Source organism: Pelodiscus sinensis, chromosome 1, assembly GCF_052426305.1.
Source record: "Pelodiscus sinensis isolate ZL-2025 chromosome 1, ASM5242630v1, whole genome shotgun sequence".
Lineage (NCBI taxonomy): Eukaryota > Metazoa > Chordata > Testudines > Trionychidae > Pelodiscus > Pelodiscus sinensis.
The window spans coordinates 132,699,320-132,723,351 of NC_143052.1; the positions used below are offsets into that span (position 1 = coordinate 132,699,320).

Sequence of the window (24,032 nt, forward strand, 5' to 3'; positions counted from 1 at the left end):
TATCTGCAACTTTCTTGTGACTCTTAATTTTACTCTTTAATAAGCATCAGAATGACATCTTACTATATATTTTAGAAATGTCTGTCTGTGAGTTCATTTGTTCAGGAACTCCTTCTAAACAGTAGCTGTGTTAGTCTGAATCTGCATAAACAATGAGAAGAAGTCCTGTGGCACCTTATAGACTAACAGATTTATTGGAGCATAAGCTTTCGTAGGCAAAGGCCCACTTTGTCAGATACATGCGTCTGACGAAGTGGGTCTTTGCCCATGAAAGCTTATGCTCCAATAAATCTGTTAGTCTATAAGGTGCCACAGGACTTCTTGTTGTTTATCCTCCTAAACAGTAAGAGTTAGAACAACCAAATCTGGTATGCCACTTCTTCTTCAGTATTACACACCCTGATGATGCTTAAGAACAAATCATAACATGGAAGATAAACTTTGTGACATATGTAGACTAAATCCAAAAGGTCAGGGTACAATTTCATAGAATCATAGGACTGTAAGGGACCTCGAGAGGTCATCAAGTCCAGCCCCCCGCCCTCAAGGCAGGACCAAGCTCCGTCTACACCATCCCTGACAGATGTCTATCTAACCTGTTCTTAAATATCTCCAGAGAGGGAGATTCCACCACCTCCCTTGGCAATTTATTCCAATATTTGACCACCCTGACAGTTAGGAATTTTTTCCTAATGTCCAATCTAAACCTCCCTTGCTGCACTTTAAGCCCATTACTCCTTGTCCTGTCCTCAGAAACCAAGAGGAACAAATTTTCTCCTTCCTCCTTGTGACACCCTTTTAGATATTTGAAAACCGCTATCATGTCCCCCCTTAATCTTCTTTTTTCCAAATTAAACAAGCCCAGTTCATGAAGCCTGGCTTCATAGGTCATGTTCTCTAGACCTTTAATCATTCTTGTCGCTCTTCTCTGTACCCTTTCCAATTTCTCCACATCTTTCTTGAAATGTGGCACCCAGAACTGGACACAGTACTCCAGCTGAGGCCTAACTAGTGCAGAGCGGCAGAATGACTTCACGAGTTTTGCTTACAACACACCTGTTGATACAACCTAGAATCATATTTGCTTTTTTTGCAACAGCATCACACTGTTGACTCATATTCAACTTGTGGTCCACTATGACCCCTAGATCCCTTTCTGCCATGCTCCTTCCTAGACAGTCGCTTCCCATCTTGTATGTATGGAACTGATTGTTCCTTCCTAAGTGGAGCACTTTGCATTTCTCTTTATTAAACCTCATCCTGTTTACCTCTGACCATTTCTCTAACTTGCTAAGGTCATTTTGAGTTATGTCCTTATCCTCCAAAAAAGTTGCAACCCCACCCAGTTTGGTATCATCTACAAACTTAATAAGCGTACTCTCTATCCCAATATCTACATCATTGATGAAGATATTGAACAGTACGGGTCCCAAAACAGACCCTTGCGGAACTCCACTTGTTATCCCTTTCCAGCAGGATTTAGCACCGTTAACAACAACTCTCTGACTACGGTTATCCAGCCAATTATGCACCCACCTTATCGTGGCCCTATATAAGTTATATTTGCCTAGTTTATCAATAAGAATATCATGCGAGACCGTATCAAATGCCTTACTAAAGTCTAGGTATATGACATCCACTGCTTCTCCCTTATCCACAAAGCTCGTTATCCTATCAAAGAAAGCTATCAGATTAGTTTGGCATGACTTGTTCTTCACAAACCCATGCTGGCTATTCCCTATCACTTTATTACCTTGCAAGTGTTTGCATATGATTTCCTTAATTACCTGCTCCATTATCTTCCCTGGGACAGACGTTAAACTGACCGGTCTGTAGTTTCCTGGGTTGTTCTTATTCCCCTTTTTATAGATGGGCACAATATTTGCCCTTTTCCAGTCTTCTGGTATCTCCCGTGTCTTCCATGATTTTTCAAAGATCATAGCTAAAGGCTCAGATACCTCCTCTATCAGCTCCTTGAGTATCCTGGGATGCATTTCATCAGGACCTGGTGACTTGCTGACATCTAACTTTCCTAAGTGATTTTTAACTTGTTCTTTGTGTATCCTATCTTCTAAACTTACCCTCTCTCTGCTTGTATTCACTATGTTAGGCACACCTCCAGACTTCTCGGTGAAGACCGAAACAAAGAAGTCATTGAGCATCTCCGCCATTTCCAAGTTTCCTGTTACTGCTTCTCCCTCCTCACTGAGCAGTGGGCCTACCCTGTCCTTGGTCTTCCTCTTACTTTTAATGTATTTATAAAAGGTCTTTTTGTTTCCCTTTATGCCTGTAGCTAGTTTGATCTCATTTTGTGCCTTTGCCTTTCTAATCTTGCCCCTGCATTCCCGTGTTACTTGCCTATATTCATCCTTTGTTATTTGTCCTAGTTTCCATTTTTTATGTGACTCCTTTTTTATTTTGAGATCATGCAAGATCTCCTTGTGAAGCCAAGCTGGTCTTTTGCCATATTTTCTATCTTTCCTACACAGCGGAATTGTTTGCTTTTGGGCCCTTAACAACGTCCCTTTGAAAAACTGTCAACTCTCCTCAGTTGTTTTTCCCTTCAGTCTTGCTTCCCATGGTACCTTACCTACCAGTTCTCTGAGCTTATCAGAATCTGCCTTCCTGAAATCCATTACTTCAATTGTGCTGGTCTCCCTTCTACCTTTCCTTAAGATCATGAACTCTATTATTTCATGATCACTGTCCCCCATACTGTCTTCCACTTTCAAGTTCTCAACTAGTTCCTCCCTATTTGTTAAAATCAAATCCGGAACAGCTTCTACTCCGGTAGCTTTTTCAACCTTCTGAAACAGAAAGTTGTCTCCAATGCAGTCCAGAAACTTATTGGATAACCTGTGCCCCACGGTGTTAGTTTCCCAACATATGTCTGGATAGTTGAAGTCCCCCATCACCACCAAATCTTGGGCTTTGGATAGTTTTGTTAATTGTTTAAAAAAGGCCTCATCCACCTCTTCCACCTGGCTAGGTGGCCTGTAGTAGACTCCTAGCATGACATCACCCTCATTTTTTACCCCTTTTAGCTTAACCCAAAGACTCTCTACTCAGCTATCTCCTACGTTCATCTCCACTTCAGTCCAAGTGTGTACATTTTTAATATACAAGGCAACCCCTCCTCCGTTTTTTCCCTGTCTGTCCTTCCTGAGCAAGCCGTACCCTTCCATACCAACATTCCAATCATGCGTCCCATCCCACCAGGTTTCTGTAATACCAATGATATCATAGTTGTATTTATTTGTTAGCAATTCCAGTTCTTCCTGTTTATTACCCATACTTCTCGCATTTGTATATAGGCATCTAAGATACTGATTTGATCTTGCCTCCCTGTTGTGCCCTGACCCTCCTTTCTCCTTGCCATTATAGGCCGTAGTCCCCCCTATTTCCAACCCATCTCCCAGTCCTGCACATTCAGCACTTACCTGTGGGCTTTGCTCACCTGTCCCCATCGAACCTAGTTTAAAGCCCTCCTCACAAGGTTAGCCAGTCTGTGTCCAAACAAGGCCTTCCCGCTCCTGGAAAGGTGAACTCCATCTCTGCCAAGCAGTCCTTCCTGGAAGAGCACCCCGTGGTCAAGGAAGCCAAAGTCCTCCTGGCAACACCATCCTCGCAGCCAGGCATTTACCTCCAGGATGCACCTCTCTCTGCCCAGGCCCCTACCTTTGACAGGAAGGATCGAAGAGAATACCACCTGTGCCCCAAACTCCCTCACCTGTACTCCCAAAGCCCTGTAGTCACGCTTGATCCGCTCAGTGTAACACCTGGCAGTATCATTTGTGCCCACATGGATGAGTAGCATGGGGTAGTAGTCAGAGGGCCGGATAATAGTCAGATAATTTCAAGTGACTTAAGAGCCAGAGTCTCATTTCTAATAGTGTTTATTCACTTTCAGGAGATGGAGGCTCCTAAGTGCCTTCTGGGAATGGAACTTAGGCTCCTAAGTCATTTAAGCACTTTTGAAAATGTTACACTTAGGACTTGGGACCTGAAATTTCATTAAAAATCAATAGCACTTATGTGCCCATGTGACTTTTGAAAATGTCAATTAGGCTCCTAAGTTATTTAGAAGCTTTTGAAAATTTTACCACAAAAGGTAAAAATGTCTGTCTTCCTAGCTGTGCTTTTATCATCATTAGTTAAATGAGACCACTTCCTTTTCATATGCTACTACTGTACTTACATTTGCTCATCACATTTCCAACTTCCTCTACAAACAATAACCAGTTGGATTTACACAAGAACATAAAGTTCTGGCTCTGCATAGAGACACCCTGATCTTCTGTGTCACACACTGCGCTTGAAAAGTGACTAGCTGATGCTGCATCCTCACTAAAACAAGGAAGTCCAGTCATGGCGTATTGTCACTGAGTGCTTCCCTCTGTCTTACAGGCTGGTAAAGGCATTCTGCAAACTGTCAAAGTCAATCATGATGCAGTAGCTGATCTGATTCCAGTCGATGTTGTCATCAACCTCACCCTGGCGGCTGGGTGGTACACTGCAGTTCACAGGTAGGGATGAGCACTTGTGTCTCAGATTGCTGGTAAGATATTATGGTACCATGTGGATTTTAAAGGGACGCCAAATATCACCCAACTTAGACTTCATGAGATAGCAGCATTTGATTACCAAGTTGAATATCTTACTTCCTGAGTGTGATAGGGGCTACAAGTGCTACAGAAGCCATGAAGACAGATTGTGGGGTGTGATTCTACAAGAATCTCTTTGGTCAGTGAGATAATTTACTTAGTGCTTATAAAGTCCATAGAAAGCACATGGAACCATAAAAATATTAATTAATCATAATGGGAATGGTGTTCAGGAGTTAAAGGCTTTCCAGTCTTCCGGACCCTCTTTAACCAGAGGAAAATCGATGGAATGCAGATTTCAGAAGATGACTGTGTGTAAACAGGACATTAAATAAATACTCACAAGAGGGTTGGTGTGGTAAATTGGGAAAAATGTTAGAACCTGGTGAGGAATATCCTCTGGATTCTATATGGGCTAAATCCTTCATCATGAAAATCGTGGATTTTATTGGGACTTTACTCATGTATTTTCTCTGGTAATTCAGAGCATGCCTATATGTTTAATTGGTGTTCTCCTGTTTAGTATACAAGGTTTGTAAGTCAGAGCTCATCTCCAGTTACAATCATAATAACATTATCCTTAGTAGCCAGCTTACAACTGGGCACAAATTTAATACATACTTATATTCCACATCATCACCTCTCTGAAGCAGCTATGTTGTGCTGCAGAATATCAGGTTTCATTTTAAAAAAGGATGTCTCTCTGCCATGGCTGCAGAGAAAAACTCTAAAATGTGAATTGAGCATAAGGGCTTGTCTCCATGGGGAAGTTAAGGTAGGGTATGACTTTAAAGTGCGATAGTTATTCCATTATAATTCTCTGGCCTATTTAAACTTAAAATGCTACAATAAAACATTTGTGCTGCTGTATTGCTTCAGTGTTGACACTATCTATGTATGACATAGCGGAACGGATTTTGCCAATGAGAGGCAGTGGTTAGGTCGAATGAAGAATTCTTCCATTGACCCTCACACCTTCTACATGAGGACTTAAGTGGGTTTAACTATGCCACTCAGGGTTGTGGATTTTTCCATAGTTATGTCAACCTGTAGACCAGTCTTCCGTGGGGGTATTTTTATTGCAATAGAAAAGCGCCGTTTTCTGGGTTAGCTGAATCATTTTGGAAGCAGTATAAGAGAGTGGAAAAAGTTACTCACATTCTGAATATGAAGAGCTAAACTTGTATAACTCCTGCAGTTTAACTTCACTGATCTGTAAACAAGTCATGACTGATTCAGAGGAAAATCTGCAATGAGCCTTAAACAGCTCTGAGGATTTTGAACTTACCCACTCATCCCAGGGGAGTATTAATTCAGAGGCCCACTGATGATGACTCAGACTTTAAAAAGAAAAGGGGATGTACAGATTTGTGTGGTTTACTGTAAGTGACATTTCACCTTCGTGCCATATGTGGGTGGCATCTGGGACATATAGCACCACTTCTCCCTATCTCTAATCAAGAAAGAGCTATGCCCAAGGGTTATTGCAACGTGCAATTGCATATGCATGAAGGAGAGAGGGACGAGCTCAAGGAGCCCAGGAGAGGCAGGTGGCACACATGGTCATATTTTGAATATCTGCCCAGTCTACCATGAGTGGCATTTTATTTTGGTAACTCACATGGCAAAGTCCATTTTGTGGGCAGTGAGTGGATGAATACTGGCAACATATTCTCCTCAATATGACTTCCAGATGTGAGGCTAAGGATTTACTTTCTCGCTTCCTCTCTACAGGTAGAGAACTCACCCTGTAGTGATTGGCCAGATAGGATCCTTCCTCCCAAGCCATGACCTAGGCCTATTCTTCTGTGCAGTGCAAGCACAGCTGGCAGGCCCAAGGCTCTCTCTTCAGCAGTAAGGTTTCTCCCGCTACCTACAGTCCTGAACCTTTACAGGTCTATCACTTTTTCATATTCCCTGCCCTGTATGGTCACTGGCATTAAACAACACTGAGTTCTTATTAAAGGCGGTCCTTGCCAGAGAAATGGAATTTTAAGTCTGCCCAACTGTAATAACACAATGGTTCATCTCTTGAGATGTCAAATTAAAGTCATTTAATTTTCCCCCTTTCCAAAACAGGGCACTGAATTAGCTATTCATCTGAATGTTTTCAAAATTGATTCTAGTGTTTCATTGATTGAGATTATCAGAATATATTTAGAAAAATTGCATGATTTAAATGGGTAACTATGTTATAGGTCCATGTGATGGAGAAGATAATATTATACCATACATCTTTGCTTGGTAAAGGCACATGAATAAACTCTATTAATGATTTATCATCTTTTCCTCTTTAACTTCTTGCTCTGATCATTGTTTTTTATGTAGTGGAAACTATGATGTAAACTTCATGGATTGTTATAGAAGCCTATATAAAAGTGTAAAATCATTACAATACAAAAAAGGGAAAAACATGAAAGCCGGTCTTATCCTCTGTCCTTTGCGCCTAAGGTGAAGAAAAACCACAAACAGGAGCCAGAAATTAGCCTTAAAGACAGCTCAAGCTTTGAAGTTTTTTGTTTTTCTTCTTCTCCATCCCCAACCAACAGCAACTGGCAAAGGAGAGGAATGATCAGCACAAGGAACTGACGGCACAATAAAGTTCCAAAAACCATATGCCTCTTCCATCCACCGGAGAGAAGCACCCTCCACAGGGTAAGGAGTGTTCCCTGACCAGCTAAGCAAGAAGCACAGAGGTCAGGTATCAGTCCCAAAGCTTGACTTCCTGGGCCTGAGAGTTTTGAAACCAGAACTCAGGAAATGCTACCTCCCTTTCCCTCTCCAGAAGAAAGAAAGGTCCATCCTACCACAGGGACCAGGAAAACCACAAGCCACAGGCTCACACCTTCCATCACTTCCCAACTGCCTAACACATGTACCTAGAACAGTAGAGGTGGAAATGACTTCTACATGAAAATCCCTCTTTCTGGAGTAGAGTTTGACCAGCATTGCTTCTTCTCACAGCAATAGCATAACCCCCAAAGATCTTGAGAATCTTTCACCCCAAGGTCTCCATCCAAACCAACTACAATTAACACCCCATACTTCTCCACAGTCCAAGTCTTATCTGGAACAAATGCAAACAGGAAGTGCAAACCAGGACCCAGAATGCAGATTAGTAGAAATTTGCAGGAAATTGTATGCAGTCATACAACAATCATCTCTCTCAAACTTACAATAGAGGAATACAAGCATTAGGATATTGTGTTCCAGCTTATGAACATTAGGTGAATTGTCAGCAGGCCCTCTATACGCATGAGGCCCTGACGTGTGTCACTGAAACCTCAATATACCACAGACCTACATCTGTACAAGATAAGGGTGGAGGATTGTCAGAGGGGTGTCAACATATTTCAAATGTTAGGGAAACCACCTTGCAAAAACAAAGTGAGAAGAACCAGTTGTTCTGCACATTCAGAGACAAGTTATACATGAGCATTATACTAATCTATACACTGCAAAAGGTAAAGATTTCCTAGGGCCCTAGGCTCACTATCCTGAGATATTTCATATCAATGTTGACAGCAACTTGGATATATTTTCAACCTTCTGTTTTTGACAGGTCATCTTTGGACTCACTGCTGGTCGTATGTGAGCTTGATTTTTAGACTTTGCATGGATACACGGAACACAAGACACTGCTCTTTTCCTGAACTGATCACATTTTCCACCAGGCTGAGATAAAAATTGATCTAGCGTCTAGGGAAAGAGGAACAATAACAGCAGTTAGCCTCAGAATCAAAGACTGAATCAATTTCCACATCTCTATTGTAGGTAACACCAAAAAGAGCATGGAAAATAAAAATCTAACTAGTCACTATGACAACTCATTAGCCACCTCTGTCATTGAAGTGCTTTTCTCCTCTTCAGATCCCCTTTGTTTCTTTGATGTGCTGAAACAGAAGCAGCAGGAGGAAAGCAGCTTAGCTCTTATGTGTGTGGCATAAATCTTTGGCAGATACAGACATGGACCAGTACAAAGTATTCTTGTGACTCTATGTATTACTTGCGGAAGAAATAAACTAACAAATAATTCCACCTCTTCTTCACCACAGCAATTGTTAAATCATACTCTGCTGTACTATTCTGGACTATGAGTGGTCTTGTTAATGCGGAATGCCCTTGCTCAGCTCCTGAATTCACTATTTCCTGCTGCAAAGAAAAATCACTTCTCATAAAACATCACCAACACTGTGTGTTTCTGGACAGATACTGTCGACAAAACTTCCATCAACAAAGAGTGTCCAGACACATTGAGTTCTGTCGATAAAGCAAGCTGCTTTGTCGACAGAACTCCGTAGTCTGGACGCAATGTTACAGGCAATAACACCTTCTGTCGACAGAGATCTGTCGACAGAAGGTGTTATGCCTCGTAAAATGAGGTATACCAGTGTCAACAAAACTGCTGAGTTCTGTCGACGTTATGTCGACAGAACTCAGCGGTAGTGTAGACGCTGGTATAGTTTTGTCGACAAAAGTCCACTTTTGTCGACAAAACTAGGTAGTCTAGACACACCCTCTGTGCTGTACAATGGACATATTCCCCATAACACAATATCATCCTCCTCTGGACAGAACACAACAGGAAGTTCTAGAGATACAGGAGTAAAACTGAGCCACCACCCAAGATCTATATTTGCATTGACTAGTGAAAGAGTGTCATGAGCATCTGAGACTCCTACTGAGATATTTACATCTCCATTGAGTAGGAAAATCCTGCCAGTCATCATCTGGCAAATATTTGAGACCATCTGTGACATAATCAGCTACTGTGACTACCACCCTTTATCTAACCTGAGAAGTTCTCCAAGTGTCTCCTTCAACACTTACTAGGTGCTAACAATATTTTTGACCCCTCTAAATCATGGTTCAAGCCAAGACAGTGCTAATGGCACTGGAGGATGAACCTCATTTAGCCATGAACAGGGGCTGTCCATCCACATTTGTAGATAATGCCCACCCGTCTGGTGTACTGCTTCAGACATGCAGCAGAAGTTAGTAGGCTCATGCCATGGTGATTTCAATCCTTCCTCTCGGATCACAACCAGAAAGGCATGTTGGGTGCCTGCTCCTTCACCTGCAGAGCTTACCCTTTTGGAATGCCTCAAAGATCTGTTCTCTCGGCCGTCCTGTTCAACATCCATATGAAATCACAAGGGACAGTGTGATCAGCATAAATTGCAATGCCAACAATGAGCAGATAATGCAGAGGCCTCCGTCACCTTTTCATCAGCTGAAAACAGAACCATTTCTCAGCTATCCAAGGCCTTGGTTGCAATCATCACCTAAGTGAAGAACAGCCTCCTGAAGCTGAAGCTTGGGAAGGGAAAAGAAAGCAACTCCAAGAACTCCTCACCTCTATAACCATACCCTTCACTGAAGGCATCTGACCTCAGATGAAGTCATTGCTACTTCAGTGTGCATTTGATCTCTTCACTGCTTATGGATACCAGCCATGGCAATGAAAAAAAGCCCTTTCGCAGCTTCTGGCAAGATGACTATGCCTCCACTTGTCCGATTTAGACTTAGCTGTGGTGATTCATGCATTTGTGACCATTAGGCCTTGTTCCTCTATTCTTCTGTATCTGAGTATAAAACCAAAGAATTTAAAATGCTACAACTGATTCTGGCCACAGTGGAGCACATGCTCAGTAACACATGCTGTTCAGAGTCCGTGGCTCCACTTTGCTCACTGGTTCCCTGTTGAATACCTGGTGAAATGTAAGACTTCAGTGCTCCTCTTCAGAGACCTCAACAGAATTTGCCCACAAGGGATCGTTTCACCAGTATCCACAGTGGTGGTTGAAATGGGTAACCCTGGGCATGGAGCAAGTTGGCATTATTCTAAGCAGAAGTGTAACACTAGATCATGTTTTCAAGGGAGTTGGAAGGTGAAGAGATGCATTGTCCACAAGGAACATTTAGTATATTGCCATGTATCTTATAGATGAGAAAACTGAAGCAGAGAAAAGTTAAGTGATATACCCACAGCTAAAAAGTTGTGTGAGTCTTACTGAGTTTTAGTGAGTGACACTAAGGCCCCTTTGCATCACTTGGGCAGTGTAAGATACTTTCAAGCAAGCATAAATTATACTTACACCCAATTTAATACCTTTGTATGCTGCCAGCATGATTTCCAAAGGGCCTTAAAATAACTGAGAATCAGGCCAAGGGAGTGTGTAGCTGAGCTGGGAGTATAACTCAGGTCAGTTCCCGTTTGCCCACACTCCCCAGTCCTAAGGAGAGTGCTAATCCAGCTGTAGTCTTGTTTGCTACATGTCACAAAGGAGCTGGAAAGATGACTCATTGCACTTCTTCATCTCCTTGTGGACCTATGCATTGCCAGTCACAAATAGGCTATGGTAAACATATTAGGGGATAGCATAGTTTTCTCTAGTGTAATTTCTACGCAATAATATTGCTGAATGCAATAATCTACAGCAGACAATGTAGGATAGGATTCAATTTATTAAACTGTTCCCTAGGCTAAGATTTAACTGTGTTTGTTTTTCCTGTGGCTCCGATGTTTAACACCTGTGGGACTCAAAAGCAATTACAGATTTTCATTATACACTTCATTTGGCGGGTAAAAAGGCTGTGTGTTGAAATGAGATATTTTGTTGTATGTAAATCTAAAGGGGGAGTTGAGCTTTCCTAGCTTATATTTCTATTATCTGCCTAAAGGCCTTAGTGTATTAGTGTTGTTGCTATAGGGCTTAATTAAAACATCAGAGATCAAGAAGTTCACTAGCCTTTCTAGTCAGGTGACATTTTACAGAAAAACCATATTCTAAAATATATCAGAGAAATGTGAATAACAACACAGAACTTGCAACTTCATTCCAGGATATGATTCTCTCTTTCTCATCCAGGTAAATGAGACCTGAAAGATAATATGCACATTATTGGGGAGAAACTGGAGAAAAAACAAAAATTGCTTCATGTCCCCACTGACTTTTGGATCTGGTTTAAATGGCATATTTCAAGTTTATAAAACACATAGTATCTTCCTGATTTTACTTGGACAAATCATCTATAAGACATCAAGGGAAACGCTAAAATAAATCAAAAGCTGCTTTTATTAATACTTTCCTTTGTTGTTTTCATAGTTTATTTGATAACAGATATATAGATAATTTATCTCAGGCCAAATCTGTTATTTATTGATTGATTGCATACACAACTGGATTTGGTAAATCTTAATTTTTTAAATGGATTTTGCATTTATATATAGGAAGAACCTTGCAGTCATTGTTTTATGAGCTGTTGACTGTCATGCTCCATTAATAAGCATTTGTGTGTTTTACATAGCCTTAACTAATAGCTTTCACATTTATGTTACATTAAGGTCTGTTTGTTTGTTATACATGCACTTATTGTCTTTAAGTATGAAGTTCATTATAAAATCTATTTTAACATAAAGGGTAAATTTTCATATGAGAATCTGATGTGATATATATTTCATTCTAATTTCTCATTAAGGCTGAAGTGAAGACTTACTAGTCATAGGGTATGTCTAGACTGCATTCTAAAATCGAAATAAGATACGCAATTTCCACTACTCAAATTGCGTATCTTATTTAGATTTTATTTTGAAATAGGCTATTTTGAAATTTGGCACATCTACACCACGCCAAATTTTGAAATAAAGCACTATTTCGAGACATCCCTGAATCTTCATGGAACAAAGTTTACAGGGATGCTGAAATAGCGCATCTGTTATTTTGAAAATTATTTGGACGCGGGGTAGCTAGTTCAGGATACCTCGGGTATCCCCAAATAGCCTGGCGGTCTAGATGTACCCAAAGGGTAAACATTTCAAAAGCGTTCAAGCATCTAAAGATGCAGATGGGCATCTCTTGGAATATTCATAGCATCTAAGAAAGATAGACATCTACTCCCACTGAAATCAATAAGGGCCCTAGTGTACTTGGCTAATATTTGTCCTCAATTCACTACTGGACTCTTTGGTTGTCATGTTCAACCACAGATAGACGTAAGTTCTTTTAATTAGTGCTGCATGTTGTAAATAGGCTAAAGGCATTTGGGAATGAAAGACCCTATCTAAAAGTAAGATTTTTTTTTTTTAGAATGTATTTTGTTTTATTATTTATTGTCCATTTAGCTTGGATTAAGCTATATAGAAATAAAGTCTGCTCTCATATATACCTAACTATCTCCACAGAAGTCAGTGAAGTTACAAAGCTATCCCGTAAACTGAAATAGTGCAGTGAGATGTGGTTGGCATATTTTAGTTAAAATGTTTCTTGTTCCCATTCCCTCGTCCATGATTTTACACCCTACCTCAAGATAATGGGATAATTTTTTCTGTTTTCTTTCCACTTCATTTTTCACATCATCTATTTTCCAGACCAAAATCAATGCTGGTATACAACTGTACAACAGGTGGAATCAACCCTTTCTGCTGGGGAGAGATAGGTAAGTTCTAACTAAAGCAACAAAGTGTAAACCAGACCTGGAATCAGTGGTCCTGGTTTTAGCTGACAGACTAAGTAGCAGCAGCCTGACCCTGTAAGTGCTCAGCACATGGAACTCTCTTTACAGTGAACAGGAGTGTTGTGTGCAGAGGTTCCACAGATCCAGCCTTAATTCCCAATTCAAAAAGCACTTAAGCATCAATTTCATTTTAAACCTGTGAATAAACTCATTCCTGTTCATCAAAGCATTTAAGCACATGATTAATTTTAAGTGTTTGAGTAATCCCATCCCCATTCATCAAAGCATATGCTTAAGTGCTTTGTTGAACGTTTAAGACTGTGAAGAAAGGAACTATGACTTCAGGTTCCGTAGGAAGATTCTGTAAATATCCATACCCAAATTTCCTCTTTGCTTTCTTGTGTTTAAATCCAATTAGCGAACCCTTGACATGAATAACAAGGAGTCCAGTGGAGCTTTAAAGACTAATAAATTTATTAGTGTATTACAGCATAAGATTTTGTGAGTTACAACTCACTTCCTCAGATCTATTCCCAAAGGCTACTCTAATTATCAGAATAAGAAAAGTATGTTAAGAGGAAATAAAATCCCTATATCTTCATGTTCCTACACCACATTTTAAGGGCAGAGATTTGAAATAAAAATATCTTTGACTCACTTGAAATGATGACTCTGCAAATAAGACTTAATTTAACAGAGTTTGCCTTCCCTTCTAAAAATCTGCCCATTGGTAATAGTGAAGCCATTTTCATGGTGTTTTTTTTTTTCTTTTTGAATGAAATGTTTTAAATATGGCATAATGCTGAGACAGTGGCAATGGAAATGTAAGGCTAAAGCCTAAGGTCATTACTCTGAAAAATTGCCAGAGAAATGATTAGCAGAATTTGACCCACACTTTTAGAGAGCTTCAACTACAGTACTGTAAATCAGACAATATACAACAGCAGAATCATAGTGGGCATGATTCTCCACTGCCTTGCATTAAATGTCTTCATATAGCTAATCAGCGCCTTCGTAACACTCCCAGTTGTTGCCTTTTCTGTAATTTATTGGTGAGGATGCTGATAAATGAATGGATCGTATCTAATCTTTTCCTATTAAAATGATTATTGGCCTAACTAGGAACTTGGATTCATCAGCCTGTGTAACAGAAGCTTGGTTCTGATGGTTCAGCTGCATCCACTCGCAGCTTGATGCACAAAGCAAGCTTGTGCATAAGCAGCTGAGCTTTGTTAATGGACTGAGGGCAAAATTTCTCTGATCCGCACTGCAGATCTGTATTGCATATTCTTCCCAGAGCTCCTATTGAAATTGGTAAGAGTTTGCTTAGGGACTGAGTGCAGAATATGCAATTTAAAGCTGCACTGTAGATTTGAGAGCAGAATTTTGCCCTTAATGAAACAGTACTGTTGAAGAAGTGGGTTTGAAAAGGGATTATTGCCACATTCATAGTTCAGGCTTAGCACGTAAGTGTTGTCTTCAGAAGCAAGTACCCCAGTTTGAATTTCCAAATGGGTCTGCTTTCCATTTGTTATAAATAAGAATACTTGCTTTTAAAATGGTCTTTCGATATGGTCTTTTTGAACCTTTATCTATTAATCCCCTGTCTATCCTCTGTCCGTTTCACATTGACTCCTACACCCCATGAGATATAATGTGTACTTTTCATATACACAGATTTATAAGGCCAGAAGAGTCATGAAGATCATCTTATCTTCTCACCTCCTGCCTAACACAGGCCATAGAATCTTACAATTCTTTCTATAGGCAGGACTGAGAGCGCCTCCCATTATTATATCTTGTTTTCAGGTGCTTAAAATTTTCCCAACATTAAATTATTTGGACTGAAATTTCCCGTATCAAATGTTTGCCTCGGGCTGAAATTGTTTTGGAAAATTACAGTCAAAATGGTCTACCAATCCCCAAGAATAAAGTCAGAGAAAAATACATTGTTTTGCCTATGTTAAAAAAAGCAACATTTTTCTCTGAGATCTTCTAGCATGCCATGCATTGGAGTAGATGGTTGGTATTTGGAAGATGAGTGGCCGCTGGGTCATGAATGTTCATTATGCCATCCCCATAAAAACGTACCCATAACTGGCTAAAAATAAGCCTTTGGAAGAAAAATCACAATTTACACATGCTCAGTAAAGACCTCTTAGGGTGTGTCTACACAGCACCCTAAACTCAAAATAACACACTATTTTGAGCCATCCCTTAAACTTCGTGCAATAAGGTTACCGGGGTGCTGAACTAGCATGCCCTTTATTTTGAAAAATAGATATGCAATAGACCCTTGTTATAACACCCTTCATGAAAGGGGCTATAGCGAAATGGTCCCTGAAACCCATCTCCAGCCCTGCCCTCTGTAGATAGGGGCTGCCAGTTTCTCCAGTCCAGGGCGATGGATAAGGCAGAGTGCTCTTCCTGCCCCACAGCTGGGACAAAAATCTCCTCCTCTGTCCCCCGCTGCCGTCCCAGAGCCAGAGGAGCTCACACTGCCCTGACCACAGCCACCTCCCCCCCCCCCCCCCCCCCCCCCAATAATGAGCCCCTGGCTATACAAAACAAATGGCTTGGAGTGAGAGTGTACTGTATTGTATAAACACTTTTTCTGCCTAATGCTAAGATTAGATTGCTAACTCAGTTCTTTACATTATCAGGTTGCTGACTCAACTCTCTTTCCTTGCCAAACAAGCAGGAAATATACCTTCCACATATTGCATTCTAGATAGCCCCTTCTTTTCTTGATTTGTGTGCAACAGCGTCCCATGACTTTTTTCAGTTCTTTATTATTCTCTTGTCCATTTCTTCCATCTCAGGGTGTCTCCAGAAGAATACCCCCTTCTTGGTCTGTGTTTATAAGTAGGCCTGTTTGTTGGCCTGGAATAGAATTTGGGGGTTTAACTTTCTGATACTCTTCTATCCTTACCAATATATGTGAACAAAGCCAGATGGGCTGAAAAGAGATAAGAAGAGATGGAGTTAAAAGTATGACAGGGTATGGTGCGGAGCTATATGCACAACTGTCGTAGCAAATAAAACACACAGATTATAATTATAATTGATTACCAATAGGTGCAGGATTAAGAGTTGTCTTCCAGTTTTCACATAAGAGTGCATTAAATCATCCCGCCTGTTATTGGCTCCTGCTGCTCAAAAGTCTGTTCCCAAACTCATCCACACTTGAGGATTAGTTTACTAACTCAGTTCTTTGCCTGATTAAGTTGCTGACTCAGCTCTTTCCTTGCTTGTTCTCTTTCCTTGCCAGACAGGAAGGAACTATACCTGCCATGTATTGCATCCTAGATAGCCCCTCATTTTGCAAAAGGAAGAAACAATGTGTTAGGAGTGTAGAACAGCAGTTCTCAAAGTGGGGTCTGTGCACTACGCGTGGTCCATGACTGTCTTGCAGTGGGGCCAAGGACTTGAGGCTCACACTCCCTTGCAGCAGGAGCCTGGAGCATCAGCGCTGGCTTCCTGCAGCAGGAGGGGGAGCCCTAAGCCTTGCAGACTGGATCCAGCTTGCAGGGGAAAGAAGCAGCTCCGTGTGCTACCACTAACCATCACCCTGGCCAGGGGAACTGCAGTGCAGGAAACTGTTCACCTGGAGGTTTCCCCACTGCTTCCATTGGCCAGAAACATGGCCACTGAGAGCAGTGGGGAGATAATGCCTGGGAACAGCAGGAGGCACGGAGCCAGGCATGCTCAGACCCGTGCACTTCCATCCCCCTCCCACTGAGTCCCTACATCCCCATCCCACTCCTACACTCTCCCTCCCAGATCCCCTACCTCCATCCTGCTCCTGCACCCTACCTCCTATCCAGACACCTCACCCCCAGCCTGCTTCTGCAACCTGCTTCCCATCCAGACCACCACCACCCCCATCCTCAGCCTGCTCCTGCCCCCAACCTCTCATCCAGACCCTGCACTCCCACCCCCTCCTACTCCTGCTCATCTATTTCACATATTCCATTGGTTGATTCCAAGGACTTGTTTACACCAGAAATAGCCATTTTGAAATAGTTATCTAAGTAAAAGCCCCTGCCTGCACATTCTTATTCTGAAATAAGAGTGTTCATGAGTACGTACTGTTCCCAAAGCACATTGATTCCTTTCACTAATCCCTATATAATACAGGCTTTCTTCTATCCTTCACTTTCTGATCTAGGGTGATTACTTTAAGGGACTTCTAGCTCTCCTCCCAGATCCCTGTTTTCTGGGGAGAAATATCATAGGGACCTCCCTTGTCACTAACTCATACTTCTACAAAGCTAACCAGCAAAGCCCGTGATTACATGACATGCTTCCTCTCAGGACAGATTAGGCCACGACTCTTACTTTATACCAACCAGACCCCACTCTAGTCCTTCAAAATTCCCCGCCAGCAGGGGCAGCCCGTGAGTATAGGCCAACTCGGCTGTCACCTAGGGTGCCGCTTTCAACGGGGCACCCGATGATGACGTCACACCATTGATGGCCATGCAGGCAGGGGTGCCGATTGCACATTCCACCTGGGGTGCCAGCTGCCGCAGCCCACCTCGAGCCGCCCCTGCCCGCCAATCTATGTACTCACCAACCATTGTGGCTCCACTCCCAGCCACGGCACCAAACAGCTGACCAGTGTGCTGTCCAGAACACTCAAGTTCACAGACAGACTTCTGAATTGAAAATGCATGTCATTTATTTGCTGCTTAACTAAAGCAGGGCACGGTATAGAATTAAATGCTGGCACACATCCACATTCAGGTGTGCCTTAAATACAAAAGCTGTTCATTATATATATATATATATATTGTATAAACACTTTTTCTGCCTAGCTCTAGCATTAGTTTGCTAATTCAGTTGTTTGTCAGACTAGACTGCTGACCAAGCTGTTTACCCAGTCAGATTGCGGGCTCAGCTTTTTACCTGGCTGTTTTCTTTCCTTGCCAGACAAGCAGGCATCTTTTCATATATCCCAATACCTATATTATAACATACTTTCTACACATTACATCCTACACTAAGGAAACAAATTATTCATAAATTTTAAAAGTGCATTATTAAATGTGCAGTGAAATCTGCACCCATGCACATCTGTCATAGCAGACGATCTTTGGAAAGACACTGTTTTGGTACCTAGTACAATTTTGCTCAACTTTCAATCAAAGAAATTTGAACTACTCAAGGAATATTTTACTGATCCTTTGAGTGGCTGATTCTAGGAGGTTTTAGTGTCACATCCAGTGTTTTATTTTATCTTTCAGTTTAGCTATTTTTATCTTTTTAATCTAGCACTCCCTCTGGTATAAATCTTCCCTTGATATAAAGCAGTGTTTTTCAACGTGGGCCATGGGCCCGCTTTGGGAAAGCCGCTAGCAGGCCCACACCACTTTGTTTACCTAAAGGGTCCACAGCCATGGAGCCTCATGGTTCCCATTGGCTCCAGTTTGCCATTTCCAACCAAGGGGAACCTAAGGGTTGAATTTAAGCTAAAATGTGTTTGCTCTACAGTTAATCTTTCTTTAGTTCTCATCTATTTCACGTATTCCCTTGGTTGATTCCAAGGACTTATTCGCCCCTGAAATAGCCATTTTGAAATAGTTATCTAAGTAAAAGCCCCTGCCTGCACATTCTTATTCTGAAATAAGAGTGTTCACAAGTGGGCACTTTGAAATAGGGTAATAATAGCTAATGAGTAATAATATTAATAGCTCTGGAATAGTTTTTTTTTTTTTTCACTAAATTTCCATGTGTAGACATGCCCTAAATGCCAGGTTATCTAATTATTTAAATTAGTTTATTCCTTTTCCAAATAACAAAATGCCTTGGAAAGCATATTTGTATCTCTTTTCTATTGTTGTTGTTATTATATATTATCGTTGTTACAAAATCTGTGCCTGGCAGCTAAGCATTAACCTGAAGTAATCTCGAAGCGATTTGTTCTGCTTTACTGCAATTTAGGTCCAGCCAATAAAATCAAACTGGGTTAATCTTGCTGTCTCCAGCATACTCTAGATGTTCTGAAACGTCTAGTCAAAAGCAGTTATTCAAAACTGGCTGCAAGATGAGTTTCACTGTGTGAATATTAATGCATTTCAATCCATCCACTTTTTCCTTGATGAACTGAGATTGGCAGAATGTGTTCTGATTTTGATCCATGGAAATTCCAAATGTATTTCTAGAGCATGGGGAAGGCGTCCTAGTGTCATTTCAGTAAATGTATTGGGGTTTTTATTTGTGCTCAGGGTTCTTGGCCTTCCCTGAGCAACTTTAATTTAGCCCTCTTGTATACATGCATTATGATTAGTGCTGGATGAAATGTTATGGCCAAAGAGAATGTGTGGTGGACTTTATTTTGTTTGCCTGCATGTTGGTTGGTTTGTTTGCGGGAGGGGAAGAAAGTTCTGGAAAATACAGATTTAGTTTAGCAGAAACTTTTAATGCATTTGTCACACATTACTTCAGTTGAAAAAACTGGAGGAAAAAAAACCTAAAAAAGCCTATATGTTTCAACTTGATATTTTCAAAATTAACCACTCTGACATTTTGATTTGAGCCAACTTTTCATTTTGAAATTTACTTGAATGCGAATAGCTCACATTAGGCCCTGATTTACCTCTTTCCCACGCAAAACTAGTTCTTGTACATTTATTACAGGTTGAAACTCTCTTAACCGGGACTTTCTGGTCTGGCAACATCTGTAGTCCTGCCAGACCATGGATATTCCAGGACCAGAGAGGCCCAGTGGAGAACTAGTGTGTGGGAGTCCTGCAGCCTGGCAGGACAGTGGGAGCCCAATACACGGCAGCGGGGGCTTCCCAGCAGGGGAGTGGGAGCCCCACACGCAGTATTGGGGCAGCCCAGTAGCAGTGGGAGCACAGAGATAGTGGGGCAGCCCAGCACAGCAGCAGGAACGAGGGCTCGGAGGTGGTGGTGCTGCCAGGTGTTGCAATTGGAGCCCAGTGTTCATGGATGCAGCAGGGCTGCCGAGGAGGATAGTGGGGGCCAGTGAGAGCAGGGAGCCAGCTGGGAGGCTGGCAGGCCACACCACGGTTGGAGGGGGCTGGTGGCAGGGGGAGCCAGAAATGGGCTCCCCTGGTCCAGCAAAATCCATTATCCAGGACTGGTTAGGTCCTGAAGGTACTGGACATTGTTTACAACAGAATTGGTATACAAGGTAAGAGAAAATATTCTAAAAATTAATTATCTCTTTTGATACTTCCTACACCCCGTGTCTTTATATATCTCAAATCTTACATCCATCACAAACAGTGACATACATGTATTTGTGTCCATAATGGCCGTGTTGTACTGAGAGCTATGATACTCTTATACTGATTTGGGATTTTGAGCTGTTGTGTCTGATTCTCAAAAGGATTCAAGGCCAGATGTTGGAGCCACATTTTCAAAAGAGCTCAAGTATCTCCCCTTTATGCATGTAAATAAAGCTCAGATTCCCCAAAGTGCTCAGTACGCAGACCTCTTTTGAAAATCTAGGCCAGAGCATATCTGAAAGTCCAATGCAACATGTGTAGGCATATAGAGGCTAGTAAATGTACTATATATGTGAATGCAGCAACTCCGTGAAATAAGGGCTGTGGTCTCCCCACTAGAAGTTTTGAGAGAAAGAAATTAGAGGTAGGAATTAAGCTATTCTATCTTTTTACCAGATAGAATAAGATGGTTTTGATCATAAATTGGCCACAGCACCAGTTGTGCCAATTATGTAGCATGGTTTTATATCTTCTATCAATCACTAAAACACCTTTCACTGAGAATTTCAGGTAGGCCATCTCATAGTCATCTCAAGTTTTTACTAGAACAATACAAGGATGAGGTTTACCTATTGCTTTTTTATTTTCTCTCTTGTCTTTCCTCTGCCTTTTGTTAAACATGATTTCCACATCAAGAAGGAATCGTGCTGCACTGTCGATACAGCTGTTTTGCTGGAAGCCTTAATTAGCTAACATAGGGAAGGCATTGCTGATTTGCCCAGATTCAATGTATGGTATGTGATTTGAAATGACATTGGCTGCATTTTAAAAATATGACCAAAAATGCAATTTTTTGTTACATTTTTAAAGTGCAGAAAATCAAGGCTAGCAACAGTAGTTTGAGGGGGGAGAGCTAAATGACGGTTTCCAAAAGAATACCCCCTAAATCTGTTTATGATTGAAAACTGGATTTGCAAAAGTTTGGGTTTAAATAAAAGCAGATGATGCTCTAAACACTTGCTGCTTGATGGTATCAAAGCTCTACCACAGCTACAGGATATCACTGCCAGCAAATAAAATATGTGGGTTTGCATTAGGAAAAGGAGAAGCTAAATAAACTCTGAAACTGGAACACTGCTCAGGACTTAAAGAGCCTTGTTAAAGAAGAAGGAGCAAAATTCATGGGATTTCCCACCTGATGCACAGATTCTTACATAGTATTAGGTATGCCTCATGATTATTTGCTGAGCACCCATATGCTAGACACTGTAAAAGATACAGCCTGGACATTGCCTTCAGTGTCGATGCATTGTGACATCCAACACTTTAGCCTTCCGTTCACCTTGGTTGGTTTATATCCCTAAATTCCAAGCTCCAGTACTTGGCAAGATTTTTTAATACCTAATCAAATTATCCAGAATTCTTCTTTTCCTAACCCACCACCCAGCTTTATAATTACTTGAAAGTGGGATTAATGGGGAGGGAAAGAAAGCCAGACAGGGATCTGGAGATTGCTTCAGTCTGAAATATGGAACTACTATATGTTAGCTCGCATATATGTGGAGGAACAAATGACCAAATGCAGATTTTGAATAGCCCAAGAGTGTTCAGGAAAATTCACAGGGGTATAGCTGTCGCCACTGAAGCACAACATTGGCACAGCTGCCACACTGTCACGGTGTCATTTTAATATTTTAAGTATAGACGTATCCTTAGTATGTGATCTAAATACAACAGTTGCCATTTTAGTCTCATTTCTCAGGCACCATGGATTATGACTATAATGGAATTAACTTTGTTGTTGCACAAACAACAAAATCCCTCAAGAATCTGTGGTGTAGCTGATGACTGCACCCTAAACCAATTTTTCCCTGCAGGAGCAATGAGGAGGATTTTCAGAATATATAGCACATAGAACATACAGCTATGCTAATTGTTTCTGCTCAGTATAGCCCAATATGTGCACTAGGATTTTTGAAAATGAAAGTTCTCTTAAGAAATGCAATCATAATTTAAAGTTAATGGTCAAGTTTTGCTCATTTCATGAGTTAATCAGCATGAAACAGCCATCTTTCTCCCCTGACAAAATGTAAATAATTTAATCCAGCTATTTTCCTATTAAGTTATTGCCCAGTGGTATTAATAGATTTGAGCACATTGGTATGCACATAGCACTTGTTCTAAAAGTGGTGCATGCCTAATTGAAAACATTTTGTTTTCTTACAGGATACCATGTCATATCCACATTCAAGAGGAACCCTCTTGAACAGGCCTTCAGAATACCCAGGGCTCAGACGACCTCAAACTACCTGATAAACCAGTACTGGATAGCAGTCAGTCATAAGGCTCCAGCCATGCTCTATGACTTGTACATGAGGTTAACAGGAAGAAAGCCCAGGTGAGAAGTTGCACTAATCCGTATAGCCTCAGACCTAAAAATATCATAGAGGAGAAGGATGCTCATGTATCCTGAGAAAATGAGCCCTTCAATATTTCTTCTCGCTTTAAAGTTCTTGGTCCCCTTCCTTTCTCCAGTATTACTCTTGAGCCATTTACTCAAGAAAGAAAGAATGGAGCCCCATTTGCACAGCCCATTATATGTAAGTATTCTTGCACAAGAGGGCTTATCCCTGAGTGGGAACGTCAAAATATTTGTGCAAGAAGCACTGAATTCTTACATTAGAACGTCAGTGCTCTTGCGCAAAATCTTGCCAGTCTAGACGCACCCCTAAAGTCCCAGTTATCCCCAACTTCAGGAATGCCCCTAGGACTCATAAAAAACTGGGCATAAATTATGGATGTAAAGGACTAGACGGCTATACGATAAGCAAATGCCTATCGAATAGTCAACAGGATAAGTGACTAGTCACTCCCTTTCCTCCCCCTTCCCTCCCCTCCGCTGCCTCTATCAGATAGAAGCAGCAAGGTGGGGGAGAAACAGGAGGGTACTTAAAAGCAGCAGCACCGCACGAAGTCCGGCCTCAGCTGCTCCATATAGTGCTGCCACTTTGATGGCGCCTTATGGCATTTCAAAGCGACAGCGCTGCATGGAACCCAGGCTCCAGGGGCTCTTGTGCATTTCAAAGAGGAAGCGCAGCATGGAGCCTGGGACCAGCATGGGACTCTGAGCCCATTTCAAAGAGGGAGTGCCCACGTGAAGCCCAGAGTCAGCAGGACTTCCCGCTGGCTCTGGGCTCCACGTGGTGTTCTAACTTTGAACATGCCTCTTGAGGGTGTTCCTCATCCCCCAGCGTGGAGCTGCCACAGATGGTGGAGACACACCTTCTCAAAATTGTCTCTCACTGTCCCAAGTAGCATGGACCTGCCATAGCTGGGGAGAGGCATCTCTCCCCCAGCCGAGCCCAACTTCACTGGAGTTGGCATGGCCAACAGAGCAGCACCTTTCACCTAGCCCAGAGCTGCTACGAGAGATGTCTAGGGAGACAGTCTCTCCCAAGGGAACCTGTACACAAACCCCTTATTCCCATCCCCATCCCATATGCCACACACCCAGGCACAGCCATAACCCCTTAGCCAAGTTCCCTCCTACATCCTAAACCTCTCGGCCCCATCCCACAACAGATTGTCCATGTGCAGAATGAATTTTGTTATGTGCACCAATATGGCATTTACTGCACATGGACATAAAAAATTAGAGGAAACACTGGTTATGTGCAGCCTATTCACAGTGAGCAAGCACTTAGGCCAGGTCTACACTAGCTTGGAAGCTCAGTGTGAGGTATGTACATAGCTGGAGTTGGCTTATCTTAAG

General features: G+C 41.7%; 1 protein-coding gene across 5 annotated transcripts in view; it reads left to right on the forward strand.

The window, feature by feature from the left end:
• FAR2 (fatty acyl-CoA reductase 2) overlaps positions 1 to 24,032 on the forward strand; it is a 239,459-nt gene that overhangs the window by 202,061 nt on the left and 13,366 nt on the right. For all 5 annotated transcript variants that reach the window (XM_075901421.2, XM_075901403.2, XM_075901429.2 and 2 more), the window contains exons 7-9: positions 4,408 to 4,526; positions 12,976 to 13,043; positions 22,487 to 22,658. In XM_075901421.2, coding sequence (XP_075757536.1) covers positions 4,408 to 4,526; positions 12,976 to 13,043; positions 22,487 to 22,658 — 359 coding nt within the window. The remainder of the gene's footprint in view (positions 1 to 4,407; positions 4,527 to 12,975; positions 13,044 to 22,486; positions 22,659 to 24,032) is intronic.